Source organism: Eumetopias jubatus, unplaced genomic scaffold, assembly GCF_037043125.1.
Source record: "Eumetopias jubatus isolate StellerSeaLion01/CBP00866 unplaced genomic scaffold, mEumJub1_p1.0 scaffold_11, whole genome shotgun sequence".
Taxonomy (NCBI): domain Eukaryota; kingdom Metazoa; phylum Chordata; class Mammalia; order Carnivora; family Otariidae; genus Eumetopias; species Eumetopias jubatus.
In genome coordinates this window covers 127,026,400-127,054,325 of record NW_028274817.1, presented here as the reverse complement: position 1 = coordinate 127,054,325, position 27,926 = coordinate 127,026,400, and the positions used below count along the sequence as shown (strand labels likewise).

General features: G+C 53.3%; 1 protein-coding gene and 1 long non-coding RNA gene across 4 annotated transcripts in view; one reads left to right on the top strand and one right to left on the bottom strand.

Annotated features, from left to right (window-relative positions):
* Positions 1-84: 84 nt before the first annotated feature.
* Positions 85-2,081, top strand: LOC148163147 (uncharacterized). Its single transcript, XR_015769499.1, has 3 exons — positions 85-1,358; positions 1,529-1,764; positions 1,854-2,081. It is a non-coding gene; the product is annotated as an uncharacterized LOC148163147 (long non-coding RNA).
* Positions 985-27,926, bottom strand: part of PPP2R3B (protein phosphatase 2 regulatory subunit B''beta) — a 56,450-nt gene continuing 29,508 nt past the window's right edge. Inside the window, exons 3-14 of one of the 3 annotated variants that reach the window (XM_028114983.2) lie at positions 14,030-14,133; positions 13,640-13,742; positions 12,652-12,726; positions 12,043-12,129; positions 11,109-11,265; positions 9,062-9,110; positions 8,245-8,334; positions 7,858-8,033; positions 5,569-5,687; positions 5,393-5,499; positions 1,898-1,998; positions 1,622-1,752 (exon numbers count right to left, since the gene is read on the bottom strand). In XM_028114983.2, the coding sequence (XP_027970784.1) occupies positions 1,715-1,752; positions 1,898-1,998; positions 5,393-5,499; positions 5,569-5,687; positions 7,858-8,033; positions 8,245-8,334; positions 9,062-9,110; positions 11,109-11,265; positions 12,043-12,129; positions 12,652-12,726; positions 13,640-13,742; positions 14,030-14,133 (1,206 nt within the window). In that variant the 3' untranslated portion in view covers positions 1,622-1,714. Of the gene's footprint in view, positions 1,999-5,392; positions 5,500-5,568; positions 5,688-7,857; positions 8,034-8,244; positions 8,335-9,061; positions 9,111-11,108; positions 11,266-12,042; positions 12,130-12,651; positions 12,727-13,639; positions 13,743-14,029; positions 14,134-27,926 lie in introns of all 3 variants that reach the window. The other 2 variants (XM_028114982.2, XM_088028895.1) reach the window with 2 other exon arrangements.

Below are 27,926 nucleotides of genomic sequence, written 5' to 3'. Positions count from 1 at the left end.
GGATGATGGTGACCCCTACCATCCGCCCCTGCGCATCCCAGCCCCGTATGTGGGGAGAGGGCCACGTGACCGTTGACTGGGGCCCCCGCGGGGTGCCCGCGCACCCACCCACCTACCCACCAGGTGCCTACCCGCCTGCGACTTCCCTCTGGCGACTGCTGTGCTTGGCTGGAAGGTTCCGGAACCAGCTTTGCCCCCCGCCGTGGAGCATGGTACTGGCTCTGTAGTCCGGCGTGGTCCTACATGGAGCGGCTCTAGCTCTTCCTTTCCCGGCCCAGGGCCCCGCTATTGGGCGTTTCCTGGTGTCCAGTGCTGAGGGCCGGATGCAGGGCAGGTACGGGCCTGCTGCCTGCGGTCGGCTCAGCACCTGCTCACTTCAGGCAGACCAGCTGCACCCGACTCGGGGCGGGGGCTGAACGCACATAGGCCGCCCTCCCTGGACACGCAGGGTGGGGCACTCTGCGCCTCAGATCCCGTGTGGGTGCCACGCCAGAACTCCCGGGGCCACTGTGTGGAGGAGGACGCCCCCATGTGGACACGGACAGCCAGGCCGGTCTGTGGGGAGGACTCCTGCCGGTCGTGCACAGGCAAGAACGCCCCGGGAGCTCAGGCCTCTGCAGCCCTGCGTAGGCCTGGGCCAGGGGGTTTGCCGTCCGAGGGGCGGGGGGAACACCAGTGCCTCTGGGTGTGCCCTCTCCAGGACTCTGGAAGCCGCTGTGGGAAAGCACGGCCCTCGGCCATGGCATCAGGACCACGGGTGGCCCGCGTGCAGGTCTGGGCAGGAGGGCCACCCTGCTGGACACTCCGGGCCCCAAGGCCTGGGACCCTCGGCCGGGCTTCCCGTGTCCCAGAGCCGTGCACACTGCGTGAAGTCTCCCGTGGGGACATTGCCGTCTGCCCCCCGTAGCGTCCCCGCCTGGCGTCTGTGCCCATTGTGACCTCCGTGTGCCGTGTCGTGGGCAGGGCAAGCCGAGCCCGTCAGAGAAAATTCTTAAATTCTTTATTTGAAAATACAAACGTGATCTCGTAAAACATTTTTAAACTGCTATACACACCAAATAAAAGTTAACTTTACACGTTTTGTACATTTACACGAAAACGTAAGTACGCTCGAAGGGGTGCTCCCTCCCAAACCCCGCGTGCAGGGCTGCAGCTGGGGCGGCACCTGGAGACGCTCCTGTGGACGGAAGGTCCCGGGGCCACTGTGGCACCGGGGCCCCTGGAATGTTCCTGACTGACGACGTGAGAACAACACAGGGCCATCCAAGCCCCGGAAGTCCGTGCGCGGCTCACGCCCCCGAGGCCGATGCTTTGGAGCAGAACGTGGGTCCCCTGCAAGCGGCCGCTCGGCCGTGAGGGTAAGTCTCCAGACGCCTGCACTCAAGAGCTAGGCGGTGGGGCCGGCGTATCTCCTCTCCCAGCCAGGGGTCCCGGGCAGGCGGGGACACACGCTCAATGACCATCTCACCAGCTTCCGTGTTGAATAAATAAAAATTTATCATCCCATACAAATCACTTCATTTTCTAGAACAGACAGCTCAACGATCAAACGGTTTTGTTCTTTACACGAAAGCAGCTCTGCATCCAAACCTGGGCGCAGGTCACGAGGGCTGCAGGTCCTCGTCCTCACACGCATACTCGTACAGCTCGACGGTGCCCAGGCTGGACGGCGCCTCAAAGAAGGGCCTCTGGGCTAGTGGGGACCTCAGGGAGCTCAGCTTCTGGTCCACAGGGCTGAGCTCGGCTTCGTACCTGCAAGGACGGGTGGGTAAGCACACAGGGGTGCGGCCGCCACAGCCCGGGGGCAGGGCACCCCTCTTTCACTCACACGCGTGGGTTCGCGTGCACCACAGCCCGCGAGGCACCACCAGCAGCCCCCGGACGGCTGTGAACTCACCCTGGGGAAGCCTCAGGCCCAGCGGGGTCACTGGCGGATTGCCTCCACCCCAAGGGAAGAGGAGCTGTGCCCACACTTGGAGGCCGGCGTTACCTGGACACCTGCATGAGACGTGGTGCCATGAGGTAAGAGGCCACGAGTCGACTTTGTGAACGGGATCAGACGATGTGACCAAGTAGGGTTTCTCTGGGGCCAACCTGTGAAGATCCCCCGTATCCACAGGGGCATCTGACACGTCCATGACGACCCCTCTGCATCTCAGACTGGGTGGGGACCAGGCAGGGACACACGCCCACTGGCACTCAACATCGTACCGGACATTCTAGGAAGCGCGGCGGGCGGGCGGAGAACATGAAAGTGTCCTCCTCACCCGCAACGTGACTGTCCACGCACGAAGCCCCAGAGAACCGATACAGACGCTCCTGCAGCCAACAGGTGCATCGAACACAAGTGCCAACTACAGATCGACAGACTGTACTGCTGTGCGTTTTCCACAGAGAGCCACAAGTTCCAGGTTTAAACTACCTTCCCAACACCAAGCGTCAGGAAGCACTTATGTCACAAAGGACAAAGACCCAGGTGCCAAAAACCACACAATCCTGGCGGAAAAGCATGATACCTGACTATGCGCAGACACACACGCTTGTGGGTTAGGAAACACGGCATCTTCGAGATGCCCACCGTCTCCACACCACGTGAGATTTTGGAAAATGAATAACTGAATTTTCCATCTACTGTCTTGTAGGAACAGACAAGCTTATCCTTAGAGACTTGCTGTAAAGGCGGAGGAACCGACGACACGACCGTGAGAAAGAACGCGGGCAGCATCGGACCACGGGGTTGCCGCGTCACCACAGAGCTGCAGACACAAGCCCAGGAGGCTGGTGAAGAGCGCAGATGGGTTCAAAATCCACCCCACAGCCAGCCGGTGGGGCCAGGGAGTCGATTCTCCAACTCTCCCCGCCCAGAGACCTGGCACCAGGCCTGCAGGCCTCTTCAGGAAACCCACAGGCAGATTCCATGACTCCTGTGGAAACGCAACGCACCGCGTGGCCCGAACGCCCATGAATGAGAAGGAGAGCGAAGGCCTCTCCCTCAGGCCATGGTGGTACGAACAGGCTGCAGAGGTGTGTGGACAGACGCACAGTGCACTGGGGAGACCTGGCACGCACGCGTGTCACCGTGAACATGGCCAGCCCCTCGATGGCTCTGCCCCAGACGGTGTTGCAGCAGCGGAGCAGGGACCTGGACCCTCACCTCACGCCCCACCCAAGTCAGGATGGGCCACAGACCTGGACGTGGAACTGAAACGTGCAGACAAGAGCTCTGTGGGTCTGGACGAGGCAGCAGAGTCTGACACGGGACAGCAGAACACAGCGTGTGGTGCCAATGGACGGACACCTGGCACTTCATCAATGAGAACAGCGTCTCTCTCAAGACACACATTCCAATGAAAACAGTTGGAGTTGGCCACAAGTTTGGAGAAAAAGTCAACAAACCACAGATCCGACAGAGAACCTGTATCGACGAACCATGAAGAACCATAAAACCTCAGTGAGAAAGCGGATGATGCGACGTGGAGAACGCGCAGAGACAAGGCACATCCCCTGGGGACCACGGAGGCCCGACGAGGACAGGGACGCTGACAGCCACGAGGGGACACACCCGGTGGCATGCCAGGGATGGGCTGACATGTAAATGACCGCAAGCAGACCGTGCTGACGAGGATGTGGAGCAGCTAGAACCATCACCCACCACGTGGGATGCCGCTGTGGGTTCTGGTGAAGGCAAACAGGCATCCCCACGTGACCCGCAGCCTCAGGCACCGAACCCAGAGACGTGAGAACCCGCGTTCACACAAGGCCAGTGTGGGAATGGTTCACAGCAGCGCTATTCACACCTGCCCAGAACCAGAGGGGAAGCCACCGAATATCCGTGGCCTGGCAGGTGGTCACCCAGAGTAGGAACCCTGCTCAGCGGGGACACGGAGTGCCCGACGTGCCCACCGAAAGGCCCGGCTCGCTAACATCTTTTGCTGGCAGAGCCTGTGCGAGGGGACGGCGGGGTTCCGCTTCTGTGACGTCCAGGAAAACCACAAATGCCAAATGAAGACCAGCCCAGCACCTGCCAAGAGTCTGAATGGGGAGGGACGGGGGATGCTCGAAGTGCCCCCTGCCCATTTGAAACCCTCCTGGGGGTGGGGGTCAAGACCCCGGAGCAGGCAGCCCCGTGGCCACCAAACTGAGAACTCCTGCATGGAGGGCCCGTCGCGAGGGGCAGAGGGGACGCCCTACCATGGGCTCCGCTCCTGCACCACAAACCACATGTGGAAACATGCCTGACCCTGCGTGACCCTGACCCGGGGGCTGAGTGGCCTCTGATGGGAACGGGGAACATGCGTGTGACCTGATGGGGAAAGGGAACAGGTGTGTGACCCGAGCCCGTTGGGTCTGTGTGCAGACACTGGAGTCCCCCCACCCTTGAACACAGGCCTGTTTACACGCCTGAAGGCCCAGGCCCGGAGGGTGGAGCGGGGCTGGGACCAGCCACAGGCCTGGGAGCAGGACAACCCCCCCCCGCCCCGATCCCGCACACAGCCACGGGGGAGAGGAGTATGGGCGGCAAATGGGCCTCAAGGCCTGTCTCCCTGCGCTGGCCTCATGAGCAGGTACCAAGAGGACAAGGTTCCCAGCTGCGGTGATGCTATGAGGGTCTGTCGGGTCCTTGCCCCTGAGCCGGGCTCTCCAGGACCCCAGCTCTGTGGTGTGTGTGCCCTCCGCAGTTGGTGGGAGGCACTGACTGGGCAAGAGACGTCCCAGGGTCCCGGGTGACCCAAGGGTCAAGACGGAAGGGAGTTGGCCACGATGTGGGGGCGGGGAGCAAGCATATTGGCGGGGGGGGGGTTGTGAGCGTGGGGACGGGGAGAGGCCGGGCCCTGGGCCACAGGCCTCAAACGCCCCTACTGCACAGCCTGCGCCGGGCCCTCTTGGCTGGTGCTCCTGGGTCCCAGGTCTTGGGGGCAGAGTAATGACACCTCTGGGTCTGTTTCTGGGACAGGGGCGGACACAGGGGCACCAGGACAGGCAGGGGGCTGGGCCTGCCCGCACTCACGCCCGGGGCCCTGCTGTGGCTGCAGACTTGGAACCTGGCCTGGCTGGATCGGCAGCCCCCGTGATCCTGGGAAGGGGCCTCTCGAAGCTCCTCGGGCCAGGCCTGTGCACAGGCCCCCGCCGGGCATGAGTGGCTTTCACTGAGGATTCAGGACACCCACCGCCACCTTCTCTTCCCCACCGAGGTTCCCTACTCACAGCCGCGCACGCTTGTCAGCCGAACATCACAGGTGCCCGAAGCACGCAGGGGAGCAGCCCCCACGAGCCACTGTCTCTGGCCCGAGCCCATGGGGGGGGTCAGGTGGATGTGGGAAAGGAGGCGCCCGCTGCCCACGTAGCACGCGTGGCCCTCCCGGCCATCTCTGCGTCCCGTCCGCACACTCACCCATCCTCCCAGGGCTCTCCCACAGCCTCCTCGGCCACCAGGATGTCGTACTCCTCGGCAGCGTACTTCTCCCAGTCAGAGAGCTCAGGGCCTTCGCTCTCACTCTCCTAGATGAAACAGGCGTGTCACGCGGCGCGGATGCGGCCGCCACCCCACGTGCTCCTTACCACACTCACCCTGAGCAGGGAGACCTGTTCCTTCTGCTCATGGTCGAGGTATTTCTCGATGTTGAAGAAGGTATCAAAGAACACATTGGCGAGTTTACACTTCTTCAGGTCATGGAGGGTGATTTTCCCTGCAGGAGAGGAAACAGTTCAGACACGATTACTCCCGGGTGAGAGCTTTCACAAATCTGCATTTGACGTGTGTGCATGTCCGTCATGATGCGCCTTGAAAAACATGGCACAATACTGCATTTTCTGATGCAACTGGGCATAAAACGCACCCGCACGAGGCAGTTCCTGGTGTGGGCAGGCAGGCTAGGTGGGGCAGCAGTGCAGACCAGAGGCCTGGGGGCCTGTGTGCCCCAGAATGGGTCAGAGGACAGACGTGGAGGCGCAGCACAGGAACAGAGAGAAACTCTGGCCGCCAGGGGGCGCCTAGGCACACATCATGGAGCACGACGCTGGGGCGGGAGGAAATCCACCGCTAGGCAGGACCTGGACATGGCGGCCCCAGAACTCACAAAGACCATAAATACCCCAAGACCAGGATTCCACGACATGGAAACAATACTAATCAAGGCATCACAGTTTGGAAAAAGTCTCCCTCTGTCCCTTGGACCCCGGAAGGTGTCCTGGGGTCCTTCCTTGTGCCACTGCTGGCCTCTCCCTGGACGCAGGCTTCTCAGCTGAGGGGTGTCAGGAGGACCCCAGGTGGCATCCTGGGCGAGGAGGGGACAGGCGCCCAGGGCCCCGCCCCACACCAGGAACTTGGGCTTGAGGTCCCTGAGGTGGGAAGCCAGGGAGCAGAGGCAGGGAGACGTGGGGTCAGGGACATCCACCTTCCTGACCCTGGTAGGACGGGTGTACTCACCCAACAGGACAGGGCCCTCACCACGGGTGAGAGCTGAGGGGGACACACGGGGCCTGAGGGAGGCAGGGGAAGGTGGACAGCCGGGACACGCTGTGTTGTGTCCACACTCAATAGTGACCACCACCAGTGAACAAGGGTGCTCATGTCACACATGAGGACATCACCTCACCCAGTCCTGGGTGGGGTCTTGTGACATGGTTGGTACCAGGCCTCCCCAAGGCCCCACTCACCATTGTCACCAACTCAGAGTAGGGATGGCCATTCCCTGAGTGGGCGTCCCTTCACACAGGTGTCTCTCACACAGAGAGCATCACACCTCACGTGAGGACATCTCCTTATATGGGGGGATCCCCTCACTCAAGGGAAATGTGCCCTCACATAGAGGCATCCCATCTTACAGGAAGAACATCCCGTCACACGGGGTGTCCCTTACACAGAGGGCGTACCACAGGGGGACATCTCACATGGGGGGCATCCCGTCACATGAACACATCTCACATGGGGTGCCCCTCACATCTCACAGAGGGGATTTTCCCTCACAGTTGGGGGCAACAATATCACAGGGGGATGTCCTGGGGACATCTCCTCACATGGGGGGGCATTACAACTTATACGGGGGAATCACCTCACACAATGTATCTCCTCACACGGGGTGGGGGCATTGTATCTCACCAGGGGGAGTCACCTCACATAATGTGTCCCCCTCACAAAGGGGGACATCTCACATGGGGGGGCATCACAGCTCACAGGGGACAACCACCTCACACGATGTGTCCCCTCATACAGGGGGACATCACATCTCATGGGGGGAAAAAAATCACCTCACATGATGTGTTCCCTCACACAGGAGGACATCCCCTCACATGGAGGGGGTATCACATCACATCCCACGGGGGACGGGGGGGGAGATCACCTCACATCATGTGTCCCCTCATACGGGGACATCTCCTCACACGAAGCATCACATTTCATGGGGGAGGGGAAATCACCTCATAGGATGTGTCCCCTCACATGGGGGGGCATCACATCATCACATCTCATGGGGGGTGTAGAATCACCTCACATTACGTGTCCCCTCAAACAGGGAACATCTCCTCACACGATGTGTCCCCCTCACACGGGGACATCCCCTCACACAGGGGGAGCATCACATTTTATGGGGGAGGGGAAATCACCTCACACGATGTGTCCCCTCACACGGGGAGGCACTACATCATCACATCTCATGGGTGGGGGGCGGAGGGAAAATCACCTCACATTACGTGCCCCCTCACACGGGGACATCTCACACGACGGTGTCCCCTCACATGGGGGTACATCACAGCTCACAGCGAGGAACCACCTCAGACAACGTGTCCCCCTCACAGCGGTACATTCCCTCGCAAGGGGGCATCCCCTCACACGGGGTATCCCATCTCTGGGGGCATTACCTTCGTTCTGTGGCTTCACCAGGTCCAGCATCTGGCAGAGGCAGTCCTCGAAGGGCAGGGCCTCAATGGCCATGCTGTCCAGCCTGCGGCACTGCTCCTCATAGAAGTACTCCAGTTCAAACATGGACAGCGCGCCGTCCCCATCCAGGTCCATGCAGCGGAACCAGTACTCGATGCTGCAGTCACAGCATGTCAGTGCGAGCCTCGGTGAGCCTGGCCATCTGTGACAGACCCCGCTGGGGACTGACCCCACCGGGACTAACTGAAGCGTGGACCCTGCCTGGGACTGGCCTTGCCTGGATGGGCCCCTGGTGGCGCCCACGCTCAGAGGTGACCGCTAGCCTACGGCTTCCAACTGTTGTACCGGGACAGCCACCAAATACGTACCTGGTTGGAGTTTTTTTGTCTTCTTCAGAGATCAAAAACCAGACAAAGTCAGCGTAGCTTATTTTTCCTTCCTTCTGGACTTTTCTGCCCCTGGGTTCAGGGTTGAGACCAACAGGCAAAATGTGTGTCAGGGAGAAGCGGCGTGAGGTGGGATGCCCCTGCCCACCTCACTGCTGGGTGAGTGGAGCCTTGCATTTGGCCCCGTCCCACACTGGACTCCTACTTGGGGGAAGGCTTCAAAGGACATGTGCACGCAGAGGTTGCCCTGGAATGGCAGACGGGGCAGGAGTGGCTTCTGTGGCCTCAGTCACAGCCGCCTTGTGGCCTACTCCAGGGCCTTCTCAGATGCCCAGGGCCTGACGTGAACCACCCACATGGGGCCTGTCCTCCCCCACCCCTTACTAAACGACCTCATGCGATAATGGTGTTTGTCCCCCCTTCTTATGACCTCACATGACAAAGACGTGTGTCCCCTTATTTATGACCTGGTGTAACAGCACTGTGTATGTCCCCCACTGACATCACATGACAAAGCTGTGTTTCCCCTTACGAGCTTGTGTGACAATGGCATGTGTCCTCCCTTAATGACCTCATGTGACAAAGATGTCCTCCACTAGGACCTCATGTGACAGTGGCATGTATCCTCCCTTATTTATGACCTTGTGTGACGACAGCATGTGTCTTCCTCACGACCTCAGTGACAATGGCACTCCCTCTCAACACACGACAAGCTCACATTAGGGAATGAATGAGATCGAACTGGACTCAGGCACAGAACACTGGCCAAAATCACAAGAAAATGACTGTTGAGACGTACCTTGTCACCGCCCCTGAGAATATCCTCTCGATCATCTTGGTGGATATAGCTGCAGAAACAGAACTGGGCCGTGAGCCGCCTGCCCATACCTGCGGTCACGGCCCAACCTCAAACGCTCGGGGAAAGCTGGGCAGGCTTGGGTCCGAAATGCTGAGCCCCAGGCCTGGCGGGGGGTGGAACCTACTCTCCCGCATGTGTCCTCCCCAGGGCGCTGCCCAGAGCTTTCCTGTTCCGAGGACTGAGCCCCAGTCAGAGCCGCGAGAGTGGAAAGCTGACCCAGGGGCTCCAAGACAGAAGCAGACTAAAGAGCAGACCACATCTATAGTCACACTCTCAGATGCTGCACCTCCAAACACTCTCCCTGTGCGATTAAAACCAAATGTGTTTACACTAAAACCTGACAAATGAGAAGTGAAAAGCACGGTCATCAGTCAGCCTCGGCACCTGTCACAAAGCACCACCGATGGGGCAGATTAAACAACACATTTATTCTCTCGCTGGGAATGTGAGATCCAGGCGGGGCCGAGGCTGGGAGTGTGAGATCCAGGCGGGGCCGAGGCTGGGAGTGTGAGATCCAGGCGGGGCCGAGGCTGGGAGTGTGAGATCCAGGCGGGGCCGAGGCAGGTTCCTCCTGAGGCCTCTCTGCTTGGTGAGTACACCCCGTGTTCTCCCCGTGTCCTCACGTGGTCGTCTCTGTGGGTGTCTGTGTCCTCATCCCCTCTTCCAAGACCCCAATCCTATGAGATCAGGGCCCACCCTAATGACCTCATTTTCCGTAATCACCTCTTTAAAGACCCCGCTTCCACTTATGGTCCCATTCTGGAGTCCTGGAGAATGTGACTCTGACAAAAGAATTTTGGGGGGATACAGCTCAGCCCATACCACACACGGCACCCACGGGACGGAGAAACGAAGACAGTCTCTTTCCACGTCTCCCGATTCTTCCTACCTTGATGAACGTTATCCTGATACAAAATGACTGGGTGCTACAACAGGCTGAATTGTGTCTCCCCCCAAAAAAACATTTCTAAATCCTGATTCCTGAACCTTAAATGGAAATACGGTCTTTGCAGATGTGATGAAGGGAAGGCTCTGAGATGAGCTCATCCTGGATCAGGGCGGCCCTAAATCCAATGACAGGTGTCCTTGTAAGAGACACAAGAGGAGACAGAGAAGCCACATGAAGACGGAGGCAGAGATGGGAAGGACGTGGCCACCAGCCCAGGGACACCTGGAGCCCCAGAAGCTGGAAGAGGCAGGAAGGACCCTCCCTGGAACACTGCACTGCCCCGCCTGGATCTCAGCAGTCCTGCCCCGCCTGGATCTCGGACTCTGGTCTCCAGACCTGGGAGAGGATGAATTCCTGTTGTGGGATGGGCCCGGTTTGTGGTCATTTGTTACAACCACCTCAGCAAACTCCTGTACAGCCCTCCTGGGTGACCGCCCATAAATTCCTTGACTGGATACTTTGAGGGTACTCTGCTGTTGTTTTAGGCCCCCTCTGTTACAGCAGTCCCAGGGAACTGTGTGACAGCTCACTCGGATGCACACATCCAAAGACTAAAAACATGGATCATCAAAGGAAACCTACCTCGTGGGCTGCACAGGACAGCCCTGCCTGCCTTCTGACCCCTCTGCCTGCCTTCTCAAGACACCAGGTCAGGGTTGCACCTGACACTTGGCCTGGCTGCTGCCAGCAGCATGGGGCACAACCCTGCGAGCACCACCGCTCTCACAGCTGGAGCCTCCTTATGTGGGCAGGTCAGCAGCCTGCAATGTGTGTGTGTTTCTGTCTCCCGTGTGCATCATGTCCCACGTGTGTCCCCATCCCTCACGTGTCTCGTGCATGTGCATCCTGCATCTCTCGTATGTCCTGTAAGAACATACCACTCCTGGAGACGAGGGGCGTGAAAGACAGGAAGGCAATTTTAGACATCAGGCCACAGGCCCAGGGGAGGTGGCCATGGCCAGTGGCACTGGACAGAGCAGGGTGCCTGAGCGGCCAGCACCTGGAGGTCCCCCTGTCCCACACAGGCTGCATACTAACCGTGGTCGTTGTGCCGGGCCAGGTCCTGGGAATCGATGAGAAGGTCGTGGTCCGTGTCCAGCTCCCAGAACTTGCAGTAAATGACATAGAAGTGCTCGTATGAGAAGTACTCCGTCAGCTGATTGATGTCTGCTTCCTCTTCCAAGAGCGCCACATTCTGCCAAAACAAACCCACCAGAACTGGTGCATTTTCCACAGGAGCTGGGCTTCCTGTGGGTGGGACCCCGGGGTGGGACCCCCCCCCCACCCAGGTGTCTCATATTATGAGGGTGGAGGGCCCAGAACTGGTCAAGACAAGCCTGGGGTTGGGAGCAAAGCATCTAGGTCAGGAGCGCACTGCAGTCAGGGTTGTGCCTAAAACTCAGCCTGGCTACTGCTAGCAATGTGCGGCAGTCCTGCAAGTGTCAAGCCTCTCACAGGCTGGGGCCTCCTTCTGTGGGCAGATCGGCACCCTCCTCATCAATGCCCACATGTGCACTGAACCCCAGTGAAGGGCACACCTCGATCTCCAGTGCCGATGGGTCATTTCTCCTGCACGGACAGTGGATGGTCAATGGGTGGGTAGAGGGGTAGAGATGGACAGAGGAGGGTGGCGAACAGAAGGATGGAGAATGGAAGATGGACACGGGCGAAGGATGGAGGGTAGACGTAAGAGGGTGGAGGATGGACGGAGGAGGGTAGAAGACAGAAGATGAAAGATACGGATGCAAGAGGGTGGAGGATGGGGGGTGCAGGGTGCAGGGTGGACGGATGGGTGCAGGGTGGAGGGTGGACGGATGGGTGCAGGGTGGAGGGTGGACAGTCCAGGGTGGAGGGTGGAGGGTGGATTGGTGGATGGAAGACGCAGGAAGGAGCACGGCAGACAGGAGGATGGCAGCTGCACAGGAGACATGGACATACGGAGGCCCCGTGTCCCCACTGGCCAGTGGCCTACCTGCAGGAAGGTGCTCCTGCGGAGCTCTGCACACGTGATCCTCCCTGACCAGGACCTGTTGACGGTGTAGAAGATCCTCTGTATGACCTGCAGGAGGAAGGCGGTCAGCAGAGCGCCTGGACACCGGGGGATGCAGGACCCCATGTGCTGGCCGAGGCACTCACTCTGTGTTTGCCCAACAGTTGGGTTGGGGATGAAAGTGCCTGTGAACCCTGTGGTCCAAAGAGCAGGCACGTGTGTTCCCCCAAAGCTAAGACGTCCTCCCAGGCTGAGAAGCCCATGGCCAGCCCTCTCCCTCCGGCCCGGGGAAGGAGACCACATGGATCTCTGGGACGCCCCCTCCCTTGCACTAGTGTCTGACTTCCAGACACGTGGGAAGGCCCGCCAGGCTCTCCACGAACTCGCTGTGCTTTATGCCTCAACACGGGACATCTGCCTCTCGAGGACCCTCCCTTGGCGCCACTCAGCCGGCACTGCCAACATCTTATTGTGGGCGAGAAGATCGGGGTCCAGAAAGGCCACAGCCCGAGGATCTGGGTCCTCGCTCAAATGTGTGGTGGGGCCTGGAACTGGGGTCCCGGGGGCAGCCGGCTGTGCCCGAATACTCACGGTGGTGATGTAGCGAGAGTGGAACTCTGATGCCTCCTTCAGGAAGGCTAAGCCCGGGTGCGTGTTCACCACGTCCTGCACATAGAAGACAAGATGGAGCTTGGGGACACGCTCCGTGCCCGCCGAGCACAGGCACCTGTGTCTGTTGCCAACCCCTGCGGCTTCCACAGGGACAGGGCTGCTGTGCACAGAACACTCGGCCACACAGCTGCTTACGAAACATAACCCCAAGGGTGCAAGTCTGTAAATCCCTTAGGCTGCACGCTGAGGAAGCACGGGACAGGGTGGTGGAAGCGACCATCGTGACCTCTGACAATTAACTGGGACTCAATGCATATAAATGCACAAGGACCCACACAGAGGTCCACAGGGGGGGTTTAAATACCCTCATTTTACAAGCTACAGTCACATGAGCCTTTAGGTAACATCTGCTGGAATAATCCAGTTACTCAGAATGGCTACCCAGAAGGCCCAGTGACAAATCTACCATTCACCCTCGATTATCTGTCTCAGACTATGCCACGATGCTCTAAATGAGTCTGAAGGGAAGCAGAGAATGTTCTAGAACACCATGACCTATTTTTATGCAGCAGGTGACACAGCCAGGGGCTGTAGTCCCCACGTCTCTGTGGCCTCATGCTCTGCAGCTGCATTTGGCCTCCCCACTCACACACATCTGCACCGCGTGCGGGGCACATGTGGTCCCCCCACTCACACACCGGCACCATGTGGGGCACACGTGATCCTGCCACTCACACACGCCTGCGCCGTGTGGGGCACACGTGGCCTCATCACTCACACATGAGAGGGGCTGGTCCCTGGGCCATGTCTGTAGGAAGCAGTACCCTGAGGGAAGGGAGCCAGACCCCTAGCCAGTGTGTGTTGTAGACGCAGGGGTGGACCCGGGAGGAGGTGCGTGTGGTGTGGATGCAGGGGTGGACCTGGGAGGAGGGGAGCAGGTGCGTGTGGTGTGGACGCCAGGGCACACCTGTAAGAAGGGGATGAAGTCTTCTTGCGCCAGGTAGTTACAGCCGGGATTCATGAGCAGGTGGACGAACTTGGCAGCGTCATCGTGACAGTTCTGGAGGGTCCTGCAATGGAAGAGGACGTGCCAGCGGTCCCCACGCACCCGATCCACGAGGCCCCTCCCAGACACAGGCCGTGAGGAGGGCACGGGGCCATGACGGGGTGTGATCAAGAGCAGGCCCGGGAAGGGACAGCACACCGTGCCACATGCCCTGGAGGTGAGCTCCCTCCTCTTGCCGTCTCGGCCACAGAACATGAGCCGTGATGCAGCACCTGCCCTTGGAACTGCGCAGAGCTGGGGACATGTCTCCCTTCCCAACACCCGCCCCCAGTGCACAGGCGCAAGACTCACTTTCTCCACATGGCGACGAACTTGTGGACAGAGACGGAGCCCGTGCGCTCTCCCCCGGCACTGCAGAACAGCGGCCCCTTCCAGTACAGCGGGCAGCCACAGGCCTGCAGTACAGGGGCAAAGCGGGCAGTCAGCGCCTCCTGGACACCCAGCTGCTGCCACGACCGCGCGCTCCCGCGGGGATGCCGCAGCGGACCTCTGCTGCAGAGACACCGGACCTTCAAGCCCATCAGCCCTGCACAGAGGAGTGCAGTGTCCCTGCCAAACACAAGACGTGCGTTCATTCCCACGCACCAGGGACAGCAAGAGGTGCTTGTCCCAGCTGTCACATCGGGTGACAGGAATGCAGCTCGGGGACAGGAACAGAGCACCCCATCCAGCAGACAGTCCATCAGTGGGCAACCAGCAGGCCCCTGAAGTCTGCGAGTCCAGCAGCAGCTCGGGATAACCATGGGCGAGGGAACAGACAGCGTAAATGAAGAAGGGCTCTAAACGTGACACGGAAAATACCGCCCATCAGAACTTCACCACGTGAGCACAGACCATGGTGTTGAGCACATGTGTCAGCAGAGAAGCCTGGAAAACACTGATCTAAGCTCCTACCTCAAAAAAGAAGAAAAGGAAGAACACTGGACCAGGCAGACATGAAAATAAAAGAGGTGCACCTCGGAGGCTCAGTCATTAAGCGTCTGCCTCTGACTCAGGTCATGGTCCCAGGGTCCTGGGATCGAGCCCCACATCAGGCTCCCTGCTCAGCGGAGAATCTGCTCCTGCTTCTCCCTCTCCCACTCCGCCTGCTTGTGTTCCCTCTCTCGCTGTCTCTCTCTGTCAAATAAATAAGTAAAATCTTTAAAAAAAAAAAAAAAGAAAGCAAATACTCAATACAGAAAGTCAGCAAAAGTGAAAGTCAGTTCTTTGAAGATCTAAAAAAAAAAATAAAAACACCCCTTAGCAAAACTTGTCAAGAACAACAGACAGAAGACACAAGTTACGAATGTCAACTGTCACCGCGCCTCCCACAGGCATGAGGAAGACAGGAAGTGGACACTAGGATAACTTCATGCCCACACGTGCCACAGCGTTGGTGACCTGCACAGAGTACCCGTGAAGGCTTAATCTAACCCAAACGGACACAACCGAAAATCTGAACAGAGCTATAAGTCTGCAAGAAACAATCTGTAAAACTTTCCCAAAGAAAAGTCCAGACCCAATGGCTCTGCTACTGAGTTTGCTCAGGCATTTAGGAAAGAAATCATATTGACTACATACAAACTCTTCCGGGGACTAAACATAAGGGATGTTTCTTAATTCTTATCATGAGGCCCACACACAGCAAATACTGAAATCTGTCAAGGATGCAAGGAAACTTATGGGCCAGTCATGTCTCACCAACACAGATGCAGAAATCCTATACAGAATACATATCAGCAAACTGAATCCAGCCATTACAAAAATAATAATTAAGAAACAACAGACCAGGAAACTGAGAACGGAGGAGAACACCTTACTCTCTTCTAATTTTTTTTTTTTTTTATTTTTTAAGGAATCTCTACACCTAACATGGGACTCAAACTCACAGCCCCAAGATCAACTGTCATATGCTCCACTAACTGAGCCAGCCAGGGACCCCGGGAACACCTCATTCTAATAAAGGGTATCCACAGAAAACCTATGGCTCACATCAGACGCAAGGGTGACACATGATGCCTCCGTGTCCAAGCTGGGACCAAGGCAAGGGCACCACGAGTACTGAGGCCAGGGCGCGGGGGCGGGAGAAGGACAGGAAGGTACAAAGGCCCAAGAGGAGAACTCAAAACTGCTGTAATTCAGAAATGACACAGTGTGTAGAAGACCCGAGAGACTTACAGATGATTATAATAAGTAACTTCCGCAAAGTTGCTAGAAGCAAGCACAATATACGTGAGGCAATTCTATTTCAACACACTGGCCAACAATTACAAAATGAAATTTTTAGCAGTGCCATCCACGTAAAGCATAAAGAAACCCCTCAAATAAATCTAACCAGCACTGTGTGCCATCTGCACAAAGCCAACCACACACCACTGCTGGGAGACGTTAAAGACCCTGTGTTGAGCTCCTGCGGTGGAGACCCCAACGCTGGCTCCCGAATGACCCCCAGATTCAACTGAAAGCCAATCGACATGCAGCAGGGTGTCTGGTGTTGTTGCGGAAATACAAAAGCTTATTCAGAAACCCGTACAGGAAGGGGAGGATTTTGAAGGCTTACTGCAGAGTTCCATCAGTGAACACTTGGTGCATGTGTGCAAGGAGGGACAGACAGACCCAACGGCAGGGAACACTGAGGAAGAGATCCTGAGCCCATCAAGTGATTCAGGAGAAAGGCAGGCCTACAGTTCTGCGGGTACAACCATGTTCTCAGTGAGAGCACTGCATCAACAACGGGTAACCTTCCTTCACACTGTGCACAATGGTCAATGCACAATGGATCCTGGTCCTGAATGGGAATGGTAAAACAGTAAGCCTTATGCAAGAAAATGTAAGAGAAGCTCTCCCTGATTTTGGAGTAGCAAAGATCCCTCACACAGGACCCAAAACACCTTCAACCCTGAAGGGAGAGAGAGAGCTAAACTTCACTTAAGAACTGTCTGCTGGAAGATGCTGTGAAGACCGTGAAGACAAGCCACAGACCAGGAAAGAACATCTGCAACACGCAAGCCTAACAAGGACTCACAGGCAGGATTTTAAAGAACCGCTGGTCAAGGAGAAAAAGGCACACAGCACAAGAGAGCAACAGGCACTCTGAGAAAAGAATGCACAGACGCCCATATGGCCACGGAAACGTGCTCGGCATCAGCGCTCACAATGGAGATGCAAAGAAATGTGTAAGGAGAGATCAGAAAGGCCCAAAGGAACAGCTCAAAGTCAGAGGACTGAAAATACCAGGCATTGGCAAGGATGCAAGGATCGGAGCTTACGAATGTGGCCGGTGGAGAGAGCCGCCAGGCAGGGTCTACCGAGAGCTGGCCACGCAGTTCTGCAGGCCACACACTGTCCTCTGGGAGTAACCCAGAGACCTGACGCTCGCTCCCACAAGACATGGACAAGAATGGTCCCAGTAGCCTTACTCAGGATGCCCCAGATGGAACCACCCAGGTGTCCACAAGCAGGGTGTTGGATGAACGAACTGGTAGATTCACGCCCTTTGAGGGTGTTGGTTTCGGGCCCTATCATGGAATAAAATGCAGCGATCACAAAGAACCACCCATGTGTTTTGGGCACAACCAAGACACCAGTGCCCCATGCAGGTGTGGATGAATTTCATGGAGGCCACACTGGGCTGGGGGAGCTGGAGGGGAAAGGACACCCATGCCCGACTTGTGAGACGTGAACCAGGACAGCATCCAGAGCACGGGCTGGTGACGTGGAGCGCTGACCGGGAGTGGGCCGAAGGGAACTCCCTGGGTGCCGTGAACATGTGGCGTCGTGCTCTGGGTGGTGGTCACGTGGGTGTGTGGACACTTGCGGCATGCAGGACTGGCGGTGACAGCACTGTGGCCCCTCAAGGCGCCACACGTCCGTCCCCGAAGCGGTCCATGCACATGAAGCTCTGTGCACTCTCCTGTAAGGGGGCCCCTCCGTGGATGAGTTCCCAGCACGTGCTGGCATCCCTAGGGTTCCAACCAATCTGACAGCTGGAAGGTTAATCCTAAGGCTTTGGTCGTGACCTACACTGCCTTGCAGGACATTTTGTTAATTTTCTGAAGCGAGTGGGAAACGTGACCTCTAAAATGCAAGAGGCAGAAATAACAGCTTATAAAAAAGTATAAAACTGTCACTCCAAGGGAAAAGATGCATCACAGTAAGAGTTTGCTTTTTATCAATTTTATGTAACATACACTCGGAAAGATTCGCTCTTTGTAGAGTGCACTCAGATGCCTAGATCACATGTCTGTCCCCACAGTGAGGAGAGCCGTGTCACCCGCCGATTCCGGCATACCCTAACCTTAACCCTAACCCACACCCAGCAAGCCCCTCTCCACCCCTGTGGCTTCCCTTTTCTGGAATGTTGTATAAGTGGGATCGTGCCGCCCGTGGCCTTTTAGGCATAGTTCCTTTCAGTCAGCATCATGCACCTGAGGTTCAGCTATGCCGTCATGTGTGTGACATAACAAATATAAATACTCAATTCTGCCCCACTTCCTGGCACAGTGATTCTGAAACCGCTGTAATTCCCTACGGGACTGGGGTGCTAGGATCACCCTCTGTTCTAACTTTTGGTCTTTAACTCTGGTTCCTGACAGAGAGCTCCTAAATCCCCTGGGGTGTGCGGGCTAACAGGTCCTTCTGTTGTCTTAAAGAGGTGGTTCTGGGTGGCTCCCGGGTGGGGCTGGACAGCAGGAAGGCTGAGCCACGATGAGACACTTGGGACGTTCAGCCCGGCACCATCCTCCAGAGAGGAGAACACCTGGAGGTCGGGAGTATGATGCATCATGCCTACAGGTGAAGCCTACATGAAAGTAAAGACGAGGTGTAGAGAGTCTCTGGATGGTGAACGCCATCTGAGCACATGAAGGGTGGGCGCCCAGCTCCACCGGGACAGCAGCTCCTGAGCTCGGGACCCTCCCAGTGCTCACCCCGTGTGCCTCTTCCTCTGTCTGTGCAGTTCTATCCTCCCCCAAGGAGGGCCGTGGGAACCCCCGGGTCTATGGCTGGTCGGTCAGTGCACAGGTGACAACCTGGGATTTGTGACAGGTGTCAGAAGTGGGGTGGCCCTGGGGAGCTGAGCCCCTAACCCCTGGGCTCTCTGCTATCGCCATGAGGCGGTACGGGAACCGAGCAGAGGGGCAGGTGATAGGTGCGTAACACTGTACATGTCCTAAGTGTCTCTGAATTCTACTTTTATGGTGGTTAAGATGCTGATGGCATTTTAGGTACATTTTACCACAATGAAGAAGTATCTACTATCTGATTCTGTTCATGTAAAATTCTAGAAAACTCACCTAACCCACAATGACCAAGTCCCCGTGGCAGCCGGGGACGAGTGGGGTGGCATGGGAAAGGGCAGAGTCAGGGCATGTTGGACACGTGTGTTGTCGGGACTCCGTGCATAGTTTCAGGGGACACACATACATCACAGCTCCACAGATTACACACGGGAAGCGTGTGCCGTGTACTGTGCATCAGTTACACCTCAAGGAAGCTGCCAGAAATGGGAAGAAAGATGCACTGTGAAAAATACACACGTGAAAAGGTGTTCAACATAATCATCAGGGAAATGAAGCCGTGGATGAGTTACACGCGGGGGAGAATGGCTGAAACTGTAAAGTGTGGAAACCAAGCGCTGGTGAGGTTACATGAGAACTGGCGCTCTCGCGCATTGCTGGTTGGAGATGTACCACGGACAGCCACTCTGGAAAGCACTTCCACAGTTTCTTGTAAAATCAGTCGCCAACAATTCAAGTCCGAGTACTTGCTACCTGAGAGATGCAGACATGTGCATGAGTCTTCCGTGTGCACACACACAACAGCAGCTCTACTCACAAAACACAATGGATACAACAAAGCGCTCACCCACTGGGAAACATGTAAGCCACGGTGCGTGCACACACGGGGCACCGTCTGGTACTCAGTGACTCCGGTGGGGAGGAATATCACATTATTCTGTGTGACTGACACCAGAAACCAAAGACAGCACGATTCCCGTCACGTGAAATTCCCAAAGAGGCAAAACCGCAGTGCCAGACCACGTGTGTGTGTGTGTGTGTGACACAGCCAGGGAGACAGGGATGGGACCAACGGCAAGGACAGGGCTCCCTGCCCTGACAAGGTGGCGCACAGGGGACACATTTACCAGAACATACCACGTTGTACATGTAACACTGGGAATCTTGCTGTGCGTAAACTCTATGTCAATAATGCAGACCAAGAAAGAATGAATCATTCGAGAAGCTAGGAAAAAATGATGGAATAGAAAAAATTACAAGAAAGTAATAAAAATGAGAGCAGAAATCATGAGATAAAAAAATAAATCCCTGGAGCTGATGGATGCTCATCTGAAAAATAACATAAGTCCATCTCCACCGTGAGTAGACAAGAAAGGAAACAGAAATAAATAATCCCATAAACAAAGGGTCACACATACAGATCTGATAAAGATTTTAAAAATGATACAAGAAGATGAGAAAAAATGTTGAAGCAATAAACGTCTAAGTTACACAAAGAACTGTTTTAGAAGAAATATAAATTGATGAAAATTGACTCAAGAAATTAAAATCCTAAATAGAGCCAACAGCGAGGGATGTAAACGCTGGAAGGAGTAAAATTATCCGCGCAGATAACCGTGCATCACAACCTGGGCAAGAACAGCTATGCACAGAGGAACTATGCACACATCTCATTTAACTACCGCCGCTGAAATTCAACCAGTAACATGTCAGCAAATCAACAGAAATGCAAATCAGACATGGCGCAGGACGCCATTTCCCACGCACGTGACCGCCAAGCTGCAGGCATCAGACCACGTCTGCTGCCCGGGCCCGATGACGCGTCAGTCACGTGATCATCCATACGCTGACCCTGAGGGTTCGGACGGCACAGCCCTTATGGGGGGGGAACCTGGCAACACAAGACAGTATCATGTGCGTGTGTGCTGTGACCCGGTAAACCTGCTTACACAACAGTCCCAAGACACGGGGACAAAATGTGAAACGATGCGCACACACGGTGTTTACTGCAGTGTTGGCACGAGGCGCCGACAGCCCCCCACCCCCGGTGGGGGAGAGTGAATGCAGACGACGGCTCCCCCAGCAGCCGCGTGCTATGCATCGGCAGGAAGAAGGGGGCGCTCACTATACAGGCCGTCCTCGCTGTGCACAAAGTACAGGGAATCGTACCAGTCCCCGCACTAACACGGTTCATGTTTCAGTTACGGCGGCACAGACGTGTGAGCAGACTACGGTGTCACTGTGGCTCCTTTAGTCCATCTGCTATGAAGAGGAGGCGTAAAAACGTGCATCAGTTCTCTGAAAGTCTGGGAGGACCCGGCGCTGTGTGTCTGTTATTCGGCTCATGCAGACAGCATGGAGTGTGGTGTGTGCCCCCGGCTCCCCCCAGTCAGGAAACTGTAACAAAGTAAGTTGGCTCTCTCCAGGCTGCATAATGTGCCAGGTCAGCCCAGTTCTCCTGGATGCTTCAGTGAAAATATGAAAATCTGCTTCTTACCACCAAAACCAGCTTCTTCCCCAGCCGATGGGCCAAGTGATTTCAGCTCTTGTAAACCCACCATGTCGGACGGACGTTCACACAGGTTACTGATGCTGCAGCTGGAGATCGGGCAGTTTTGCTGGCCAAGGTCTGGAAGAAACATGACACGGCGTGTGCGGGATCCGTGGGAACATGAACGGACCGCAGAAGAAAGGCTGACCGCGGGAACACTGCTGTTGGCGCAGGGCAAGGGGCCACGCATGTGGAGCCAGAGGAAGTCAGTGAGCGCCCATGATCGACACAGACGAGGCTGTGAGGGAAACTCGGACGCGTCCCAGAGGATGTGATGCCAGAGACAAGCTTCACGTGAAGGGAACTCTCAGAAACATTTCACAACATTGAAAGTGCAGAGGGTACAAGGTTGGAAGTGAACCAGACTTGGGAGCAGGACACGAGCCAAGGCACAGACAAGATGCTCGCTCTGTACCGTACACCGGGCGACACGGGGACAAGCCCCACTCAGACGTCATTTGCTAATGTTTTACAAAGAAATACAACACCAGCTTTTAGAATTTCTAATGTTTTAAGTTACAGTGGAATAAAAATGAGTCTTACTTTTTTTTCCGTTTCCCTACACGTTTGTAACGAACTATAAGAGAGTTTTTAATGTCTTTACAAACATGTTTTAAAGGTCCCAGAACACTTGTAACTTCCCCCTGGATAAGACCAACCTGCACGGCGTCGGCTCGCACGGTTACTAGTGTTTACGGTCCGCACTACGGTGCAAAGCAAGGGCCGCCTGGACAGATACGGCATGAGCTCCAAGATTACAATGTTCACTGATAAAATACCCACGTGTAGGACAGCGTGCTACTTTCTACCTCAGAAAGGTATGAATTAGGTATGTGTGTACGTTCCCATATATGTGCGCATTTCATAACACATATGTATATGTCCATACGTTTGCTCGTATTGAAAAACAAGACAACAATAAAACAGTAAACAGACACTGTGACCACCATTCCTTCTGGACGGGGTAAGAGAACACAGGGAAACAGACAGGCATAGAATGTGTACTTCTCTGAATATGTCTGATTTTTGGGTTTGACCTTGGAACCATGCATGTTTTTACACACTTCTAAAACAACACTTAAACAAAACTTTAAGAGAACAATCCACAAAAGAAGAGAACACTTCTGAACTCATCCTCTGAGACAAGTATTACCCTAACATCGAAACCAGACAAAGTCACAAAACCACAACCAGTGCCTCTTACGAATATGAATGGAGCAAAAATCATCAAAAATACGAGCAAACAGAATCCAGGAACATAGAGAAAGGACTATGCACCTGGGCCACGTGGGACGTATTCCAGGAATGCAAGGTTGGTTTAATGCTGGAAAAATCAACTCACGGAATACACTGTATCAGTAGAATGAAAAACCAAAACCATCTGTGCAGATGCAGAAAAACCGTGTGACACCGTTTCCAAATAAAGACGCAGCACACAAGCAATGGAAAGAAACGTCCTCAGCCCGATAAAGGAACCGCACAGCTAACGGCATGCTTTGTGGTGGAAGAGCAGATACTTTCCCCACCAGAGCAGCAACGACACAGGACTCTCCACACTCCCACTTCTCTCCAGCACCGCGCGGGAGGTCTCACACAGCAGTCAGGCACGGGGACAAAAGAGGAGACACGCACACTGGGAAGGAAGAAGCCCAACGATTCCTGCTTGTAGGTTTCTACTCTACGGAATGTTAGTGGCATTACACCAGACAGGGTGAGTTCATGAGGATGCAGGACGCGAGATCGATACACAGTAATCAACTGTATTTGTACACACTTGCAACAAGCAATCTGAACATACATTTTAGAAAACAATTCCATTTATAAACCACCAAAAAGAATAAAATGCTCTGGAACAAATTTAACAAAAGACGCGCAAAACACACTTGAAAACTACAGAATGTTTCTGAAAAAAACGAAAGATCTAAATACACAGAAAGAAGCCTCTTGACATGGATTGGAAGACTGAATATGAAGATGGCAAAGGTCTGGAAACCGATGTACAGATTCAACATGACTCTTATCAGGATACCTGTTGGCCATCTGTAGAAACCGACAAGCCGATCCTAAAATTCACACAGCATTACAAGGAGTCCCAAGGAGCCCAAGCAACCTTGAACAAAAAGAACAAAGTCAAGAGGGGCTACACTTCCCTGTCTGAAAACTTACTACAAAGCAACAGTGACGAGGACAGCGTGGTCTTGGCATAAAAACGGAAATACGGGTCCATGCAATAGAGTCAGAATCCAGCGATAAACCCGCATTTCATGATCAACTCATTTCCAGTGAGGGAGCCAAGACCAGGCCATGAGGAAAGACGAGTCCTCTGCACACGTGGTGCTGGGACCCCTCGATGTGCACACACAGAAGATGAAGTTGTGCCCGACATCGCTATTTACAAAAGCCAACTCGAAACAGATCCGAGACATACACTAAGAGGGGAAACTATAGAACCCATAGGAAAAAAAAATGAATAAATCTTCCAGACCTTAGATTTGGCAATGACCTCTTGGACAGGATGCCAAAAGCACAAGAAACAAACAGAAAAGTAGATAAAGTACGACAAAATGAAAAGTGTAGCAATGACCCAGACAATGGGAGGAAAAATGTGTACACCATGTATCTGATCGTGGACTTTTGTCTACGACAAACCAAGGACTCTTACAGTTCAACAATGAAATGACAACTGTTTTTTTTTTTTTTTCTTGGCAAGATGGCGGAGGAGTAGGAGACCTGGATTTCGTCTGGTCTCAGGAATTCAGCTGAATAGGGATCAAACCATTCTGAACACCTACGAACTCAACAGGAGATCGAAGAAAAGAACAGCAACAACTCTCTGAACAGAAAAGCGACCACTTATTGGAAGGTAGGATGTGCGGAGAAGTGAATCTGAGGCGATATTCGGGAGTATAGACTGCGGGGGAGGGGGCCTCCGCCGGCCGCTTCTGGCAAGTGGTAGACAGTGTGGTCTCAGGACCCTCGGGGTCACAGAAAGACCAGGGGTGCCTGAGTGCAGCAGAGCTCCCAGGTATCAGAGCAGGGAAGCCGGCTACAGAGACGGAGCCGAGGCGGGCTCTCAGCTCGGGGTTGCCATAAACTGTGATCCGCGGCACAGTCGGGCCACTGCTCCTCCAGCAGGGACCCAACAAGCGGCAGAACCGGGGAGACTCCCGGATCTGGGGAGACTTCCTCCCCTGGGAGGAGCGGTGCTGTAGTGCACCGCAGGGATCTCCTGGGTTTGGGACTCCACACGGGGTCGGATGCCAGAGATAGAAATGCTCGGTCACAGGCCGGGTGAGCATGGAGTGTGGCCGGAGACCGGGGAGACAGGAGTGACTGCTTTTCTCTGGGGGCGCACTGAGGAGCGGGGCCCCGAGTTCTCGGCTCCTCCAGGGTGGGGATTGGGAGGCCGCCATTTTCACTATCGTCCTCCAAAGCTGTACTGAGAGCTTGCAGGGAAAAAAAGCTCCCGAGAGCAAACCCGAGCAGATTGCTTAACCCCGACCGACAAGGGCGGGGCAATTCAGCCTCCAGCAAAGACATTTGGGAACCACGGCAACAGACCCCTTCCCCAGAAGATCAGCACCAACAGCCAGCAAGCCAAGACCAAGTCTACCGATCAATGAGAATAGGAGAACTCCAGCGCTAGGGGTATACTGCACATAGGATTCATGGCTTTTTTACCATGATTCTTTAGTCTTTCAAAGGTGATTTTTTTAACTTTTTTTTTTGAATTTTTCTTTTTCCCTTTTTCAACCAACATCTTATCAATCCCTTTAAAAAAACATTTTTATTTTTCATTTTTAGAGTCATATTCTATCCCTTCATAGTAGTTACCCTTATTTTTGGCATGTCTCTCTTTAAAATTTTGAGATACAGTTTCTTCTAACAGATCAAAATAAACCCTAAATCACTAGTGTATGGCTTTGTTCTAGTCTCCTGCCTGATCACATTCTCTCCTTTTTTTCCTTTTTTTTTTAAATCTTCTTTCTTTTTTCAAACAACTTCTTATCAATTCCTTTTATAAAATCTTTTATAATTTTCCTCTTTACAGTCATATTCCATCCCTTCATTGTATCAACCCTTATTTTGTACATATATAAGTTTCTTTCTTTAAAATTTTAGGAGGCACGTTCTTCTAACAGACCAAAATACGCCCAAAATCTAGTGTGTGGCACTGATCTATGCACTAGCCTGATCATATTTGATCATATTCTGTTTTTTTTTGTTTTGTTCTGTTTTTGTTTGTTTTCATCTTTTTCCCCTTTCTTTTTTCTTTCTTTCCCTTTCTTTTCCCCTGGTTTCAGGTCTTTTTTCTGATTTGTTTAGAGTATATTTTCTGGGGACGTTGTTAACCTGTTAGCATTTTGTTCTCTCATTCATCTATTCTCCTCTGGACAAAATGACAAGACGAAAAAAATCACCTCAGCAAAAGAACAAGAGGTAGTACCGTCTGCCAGGGACCTACTCAATACGGACGTTAGTACGATGTCGGACCTAGAGTTCAGAATCATGATTTTAAAATTACTAGCTGGGCTTGAAAAAAGCGTGGAAGTTCTTAGAGAAACCCTTCCTGGAGAAATAAAAGAACTAAAATCTAACCAAGTCGAAATCAAAAAGGCTATTAATGAGGTGCAATAAAAAATGGGGGCACTAACTACTAGGATAAATGAGGCAGAAGAGAGAATTAGCCATATAGAAGACCAAATGATGGAAAATAAAGAAGCTGAGAGAAAGAGAGATAAACAACTACAGGATCACGAGGGCAGAATTCGAGAGATAAGCGATACGATAAGACGAAACAACATTAGAATAATTGGGATCCCAAAGAAGAAGAAGAAGAGAGAGAAGGGCAGAAGGTATATTGGAGCAAATTATAGCAGAGAACTTCCCTCATGTGGGGAAGGAAACAGGCATCAAAATGCAGGAGGCACAGAGAACGCCTCTCAAAATCATTAAAAATAGGTCAACACCCTGACATCTACTAGTAAAACTTACCAGTCTCAGAGACAAAGAGAAAATCTTGAAAGCAGCTTGGGAGAAGAGATGTGTAACCTATAATGGTAGAAACATTAGATTGGCAACAGACCTATCCACAGAGACCTGGCAGGCCAGAAAGGGCTGGCAAGATGTGTTCAGAGCACTAAACGAGAAAAATATGCAGCCAAGAATACTCTATGCAGCTAGGCTGTCATTGAAAATAGAAGAGATAAAAAGCTTCCAGGACAAACAAAAACTAAAGGAATTTGCAAACACGAAACCAGCCCTACAAAAGGAATACTGAAAGGGGTCCTTTAAGCAAAGAGAGAGCCTAAAAGCAACATAGACCAGAAAGGAACACAGACAATAGACAGTAACAGTCACCTTACAGGCAATACAATAGCACTAAATTCATATCTTTCAATAGTTACCCTGAATATAAATGGGCTAAATGCCCCAATCAAAAGACACAGGCTATTAGATTGGATTAAAAAACAAGACCCATCGATATGCTGTCTGCAAGAGACTTATTTTAGACCCAAAGACACTCCCACACTGAAAGTGAGGGGGTGGAAAACCATTTACCATGCTAATGGACACTGAAAGAAAGCTGGGGTGGCAATCCTTATATCTGACAAATTAGATTTTAAAACGAAGACTGTAATAAGAGATGAGGAAGGACACTATATCCTACTTAAAGGGTCTATCCAACAAGAAGATCTAACAATTGTAAATATCTATGCCCCTAACGTGGGAGCAGCCAATTATATAAGGCAATTAATAATAAAAGCAAAGAAACACACTGACAACAATACAATAATAGTGGGGGACTTTAACAGCCCCCTGACTGAAATGGACAGATCATCTAAGCAAAAGATCAACAAGGAAATACAAACTTTAAATGACACACTGGACCAAATGGACTTCACAGACATATTCAGAACATTCCATCCCAAAGCAACGGAATACACATCCTTCTCTAGTGCCCATGGAACATTCTCCAGAATTGATCACATCCTAGGTCACAAATCAGGTCTCAACCGGTACCAAAAGACTGGGATTATTCCCAGCATATTTTCAGACCACAATGTTTTGAAACTAGAACTCAATCACAAGAGGAAAGTCCGAAAGAACTCAAATACATGGAGGCTAAAGAGCGTCCTACTAAAGAATGAATGGGTCAACCAGGAAATTAAAGAAGAATTAAAAAAATTCATGGAAACCAATGAAAATGAAAACACAACTGTTCAAATCTTTGGGATACAGCAAAGTCAGTCCTAAGAGGAAAGTATAGAGGAATACAAGCCTTTCTCAAGAAAGAAGACAGGTCTCAAATACACAACCTAACCCTACACCTAAAGGAGCTAGAGAAAAAACAGCAAATAAAGCCTAAACCCAGCAGGAGAAGAGAAATAATAAAGATCAGAGCAGAAATCGATGAAATAGAAACCAAAAGAACAGTAGAACAGATCAACGAAACTAGGAGCTGGTTCTTTGAAAGAATTAACAAGATTGATAACCCCTAGCCAGACTTATCCAAAAGAAAAGAGGAATGACCCAAATCAACAAAATCATGAATGAAAGAGGAGAGATCACAACCAACACCAAAGAAATACAAACAATTATAAGAACATATTACGAGCAATTCTATGCCAGCAAATTA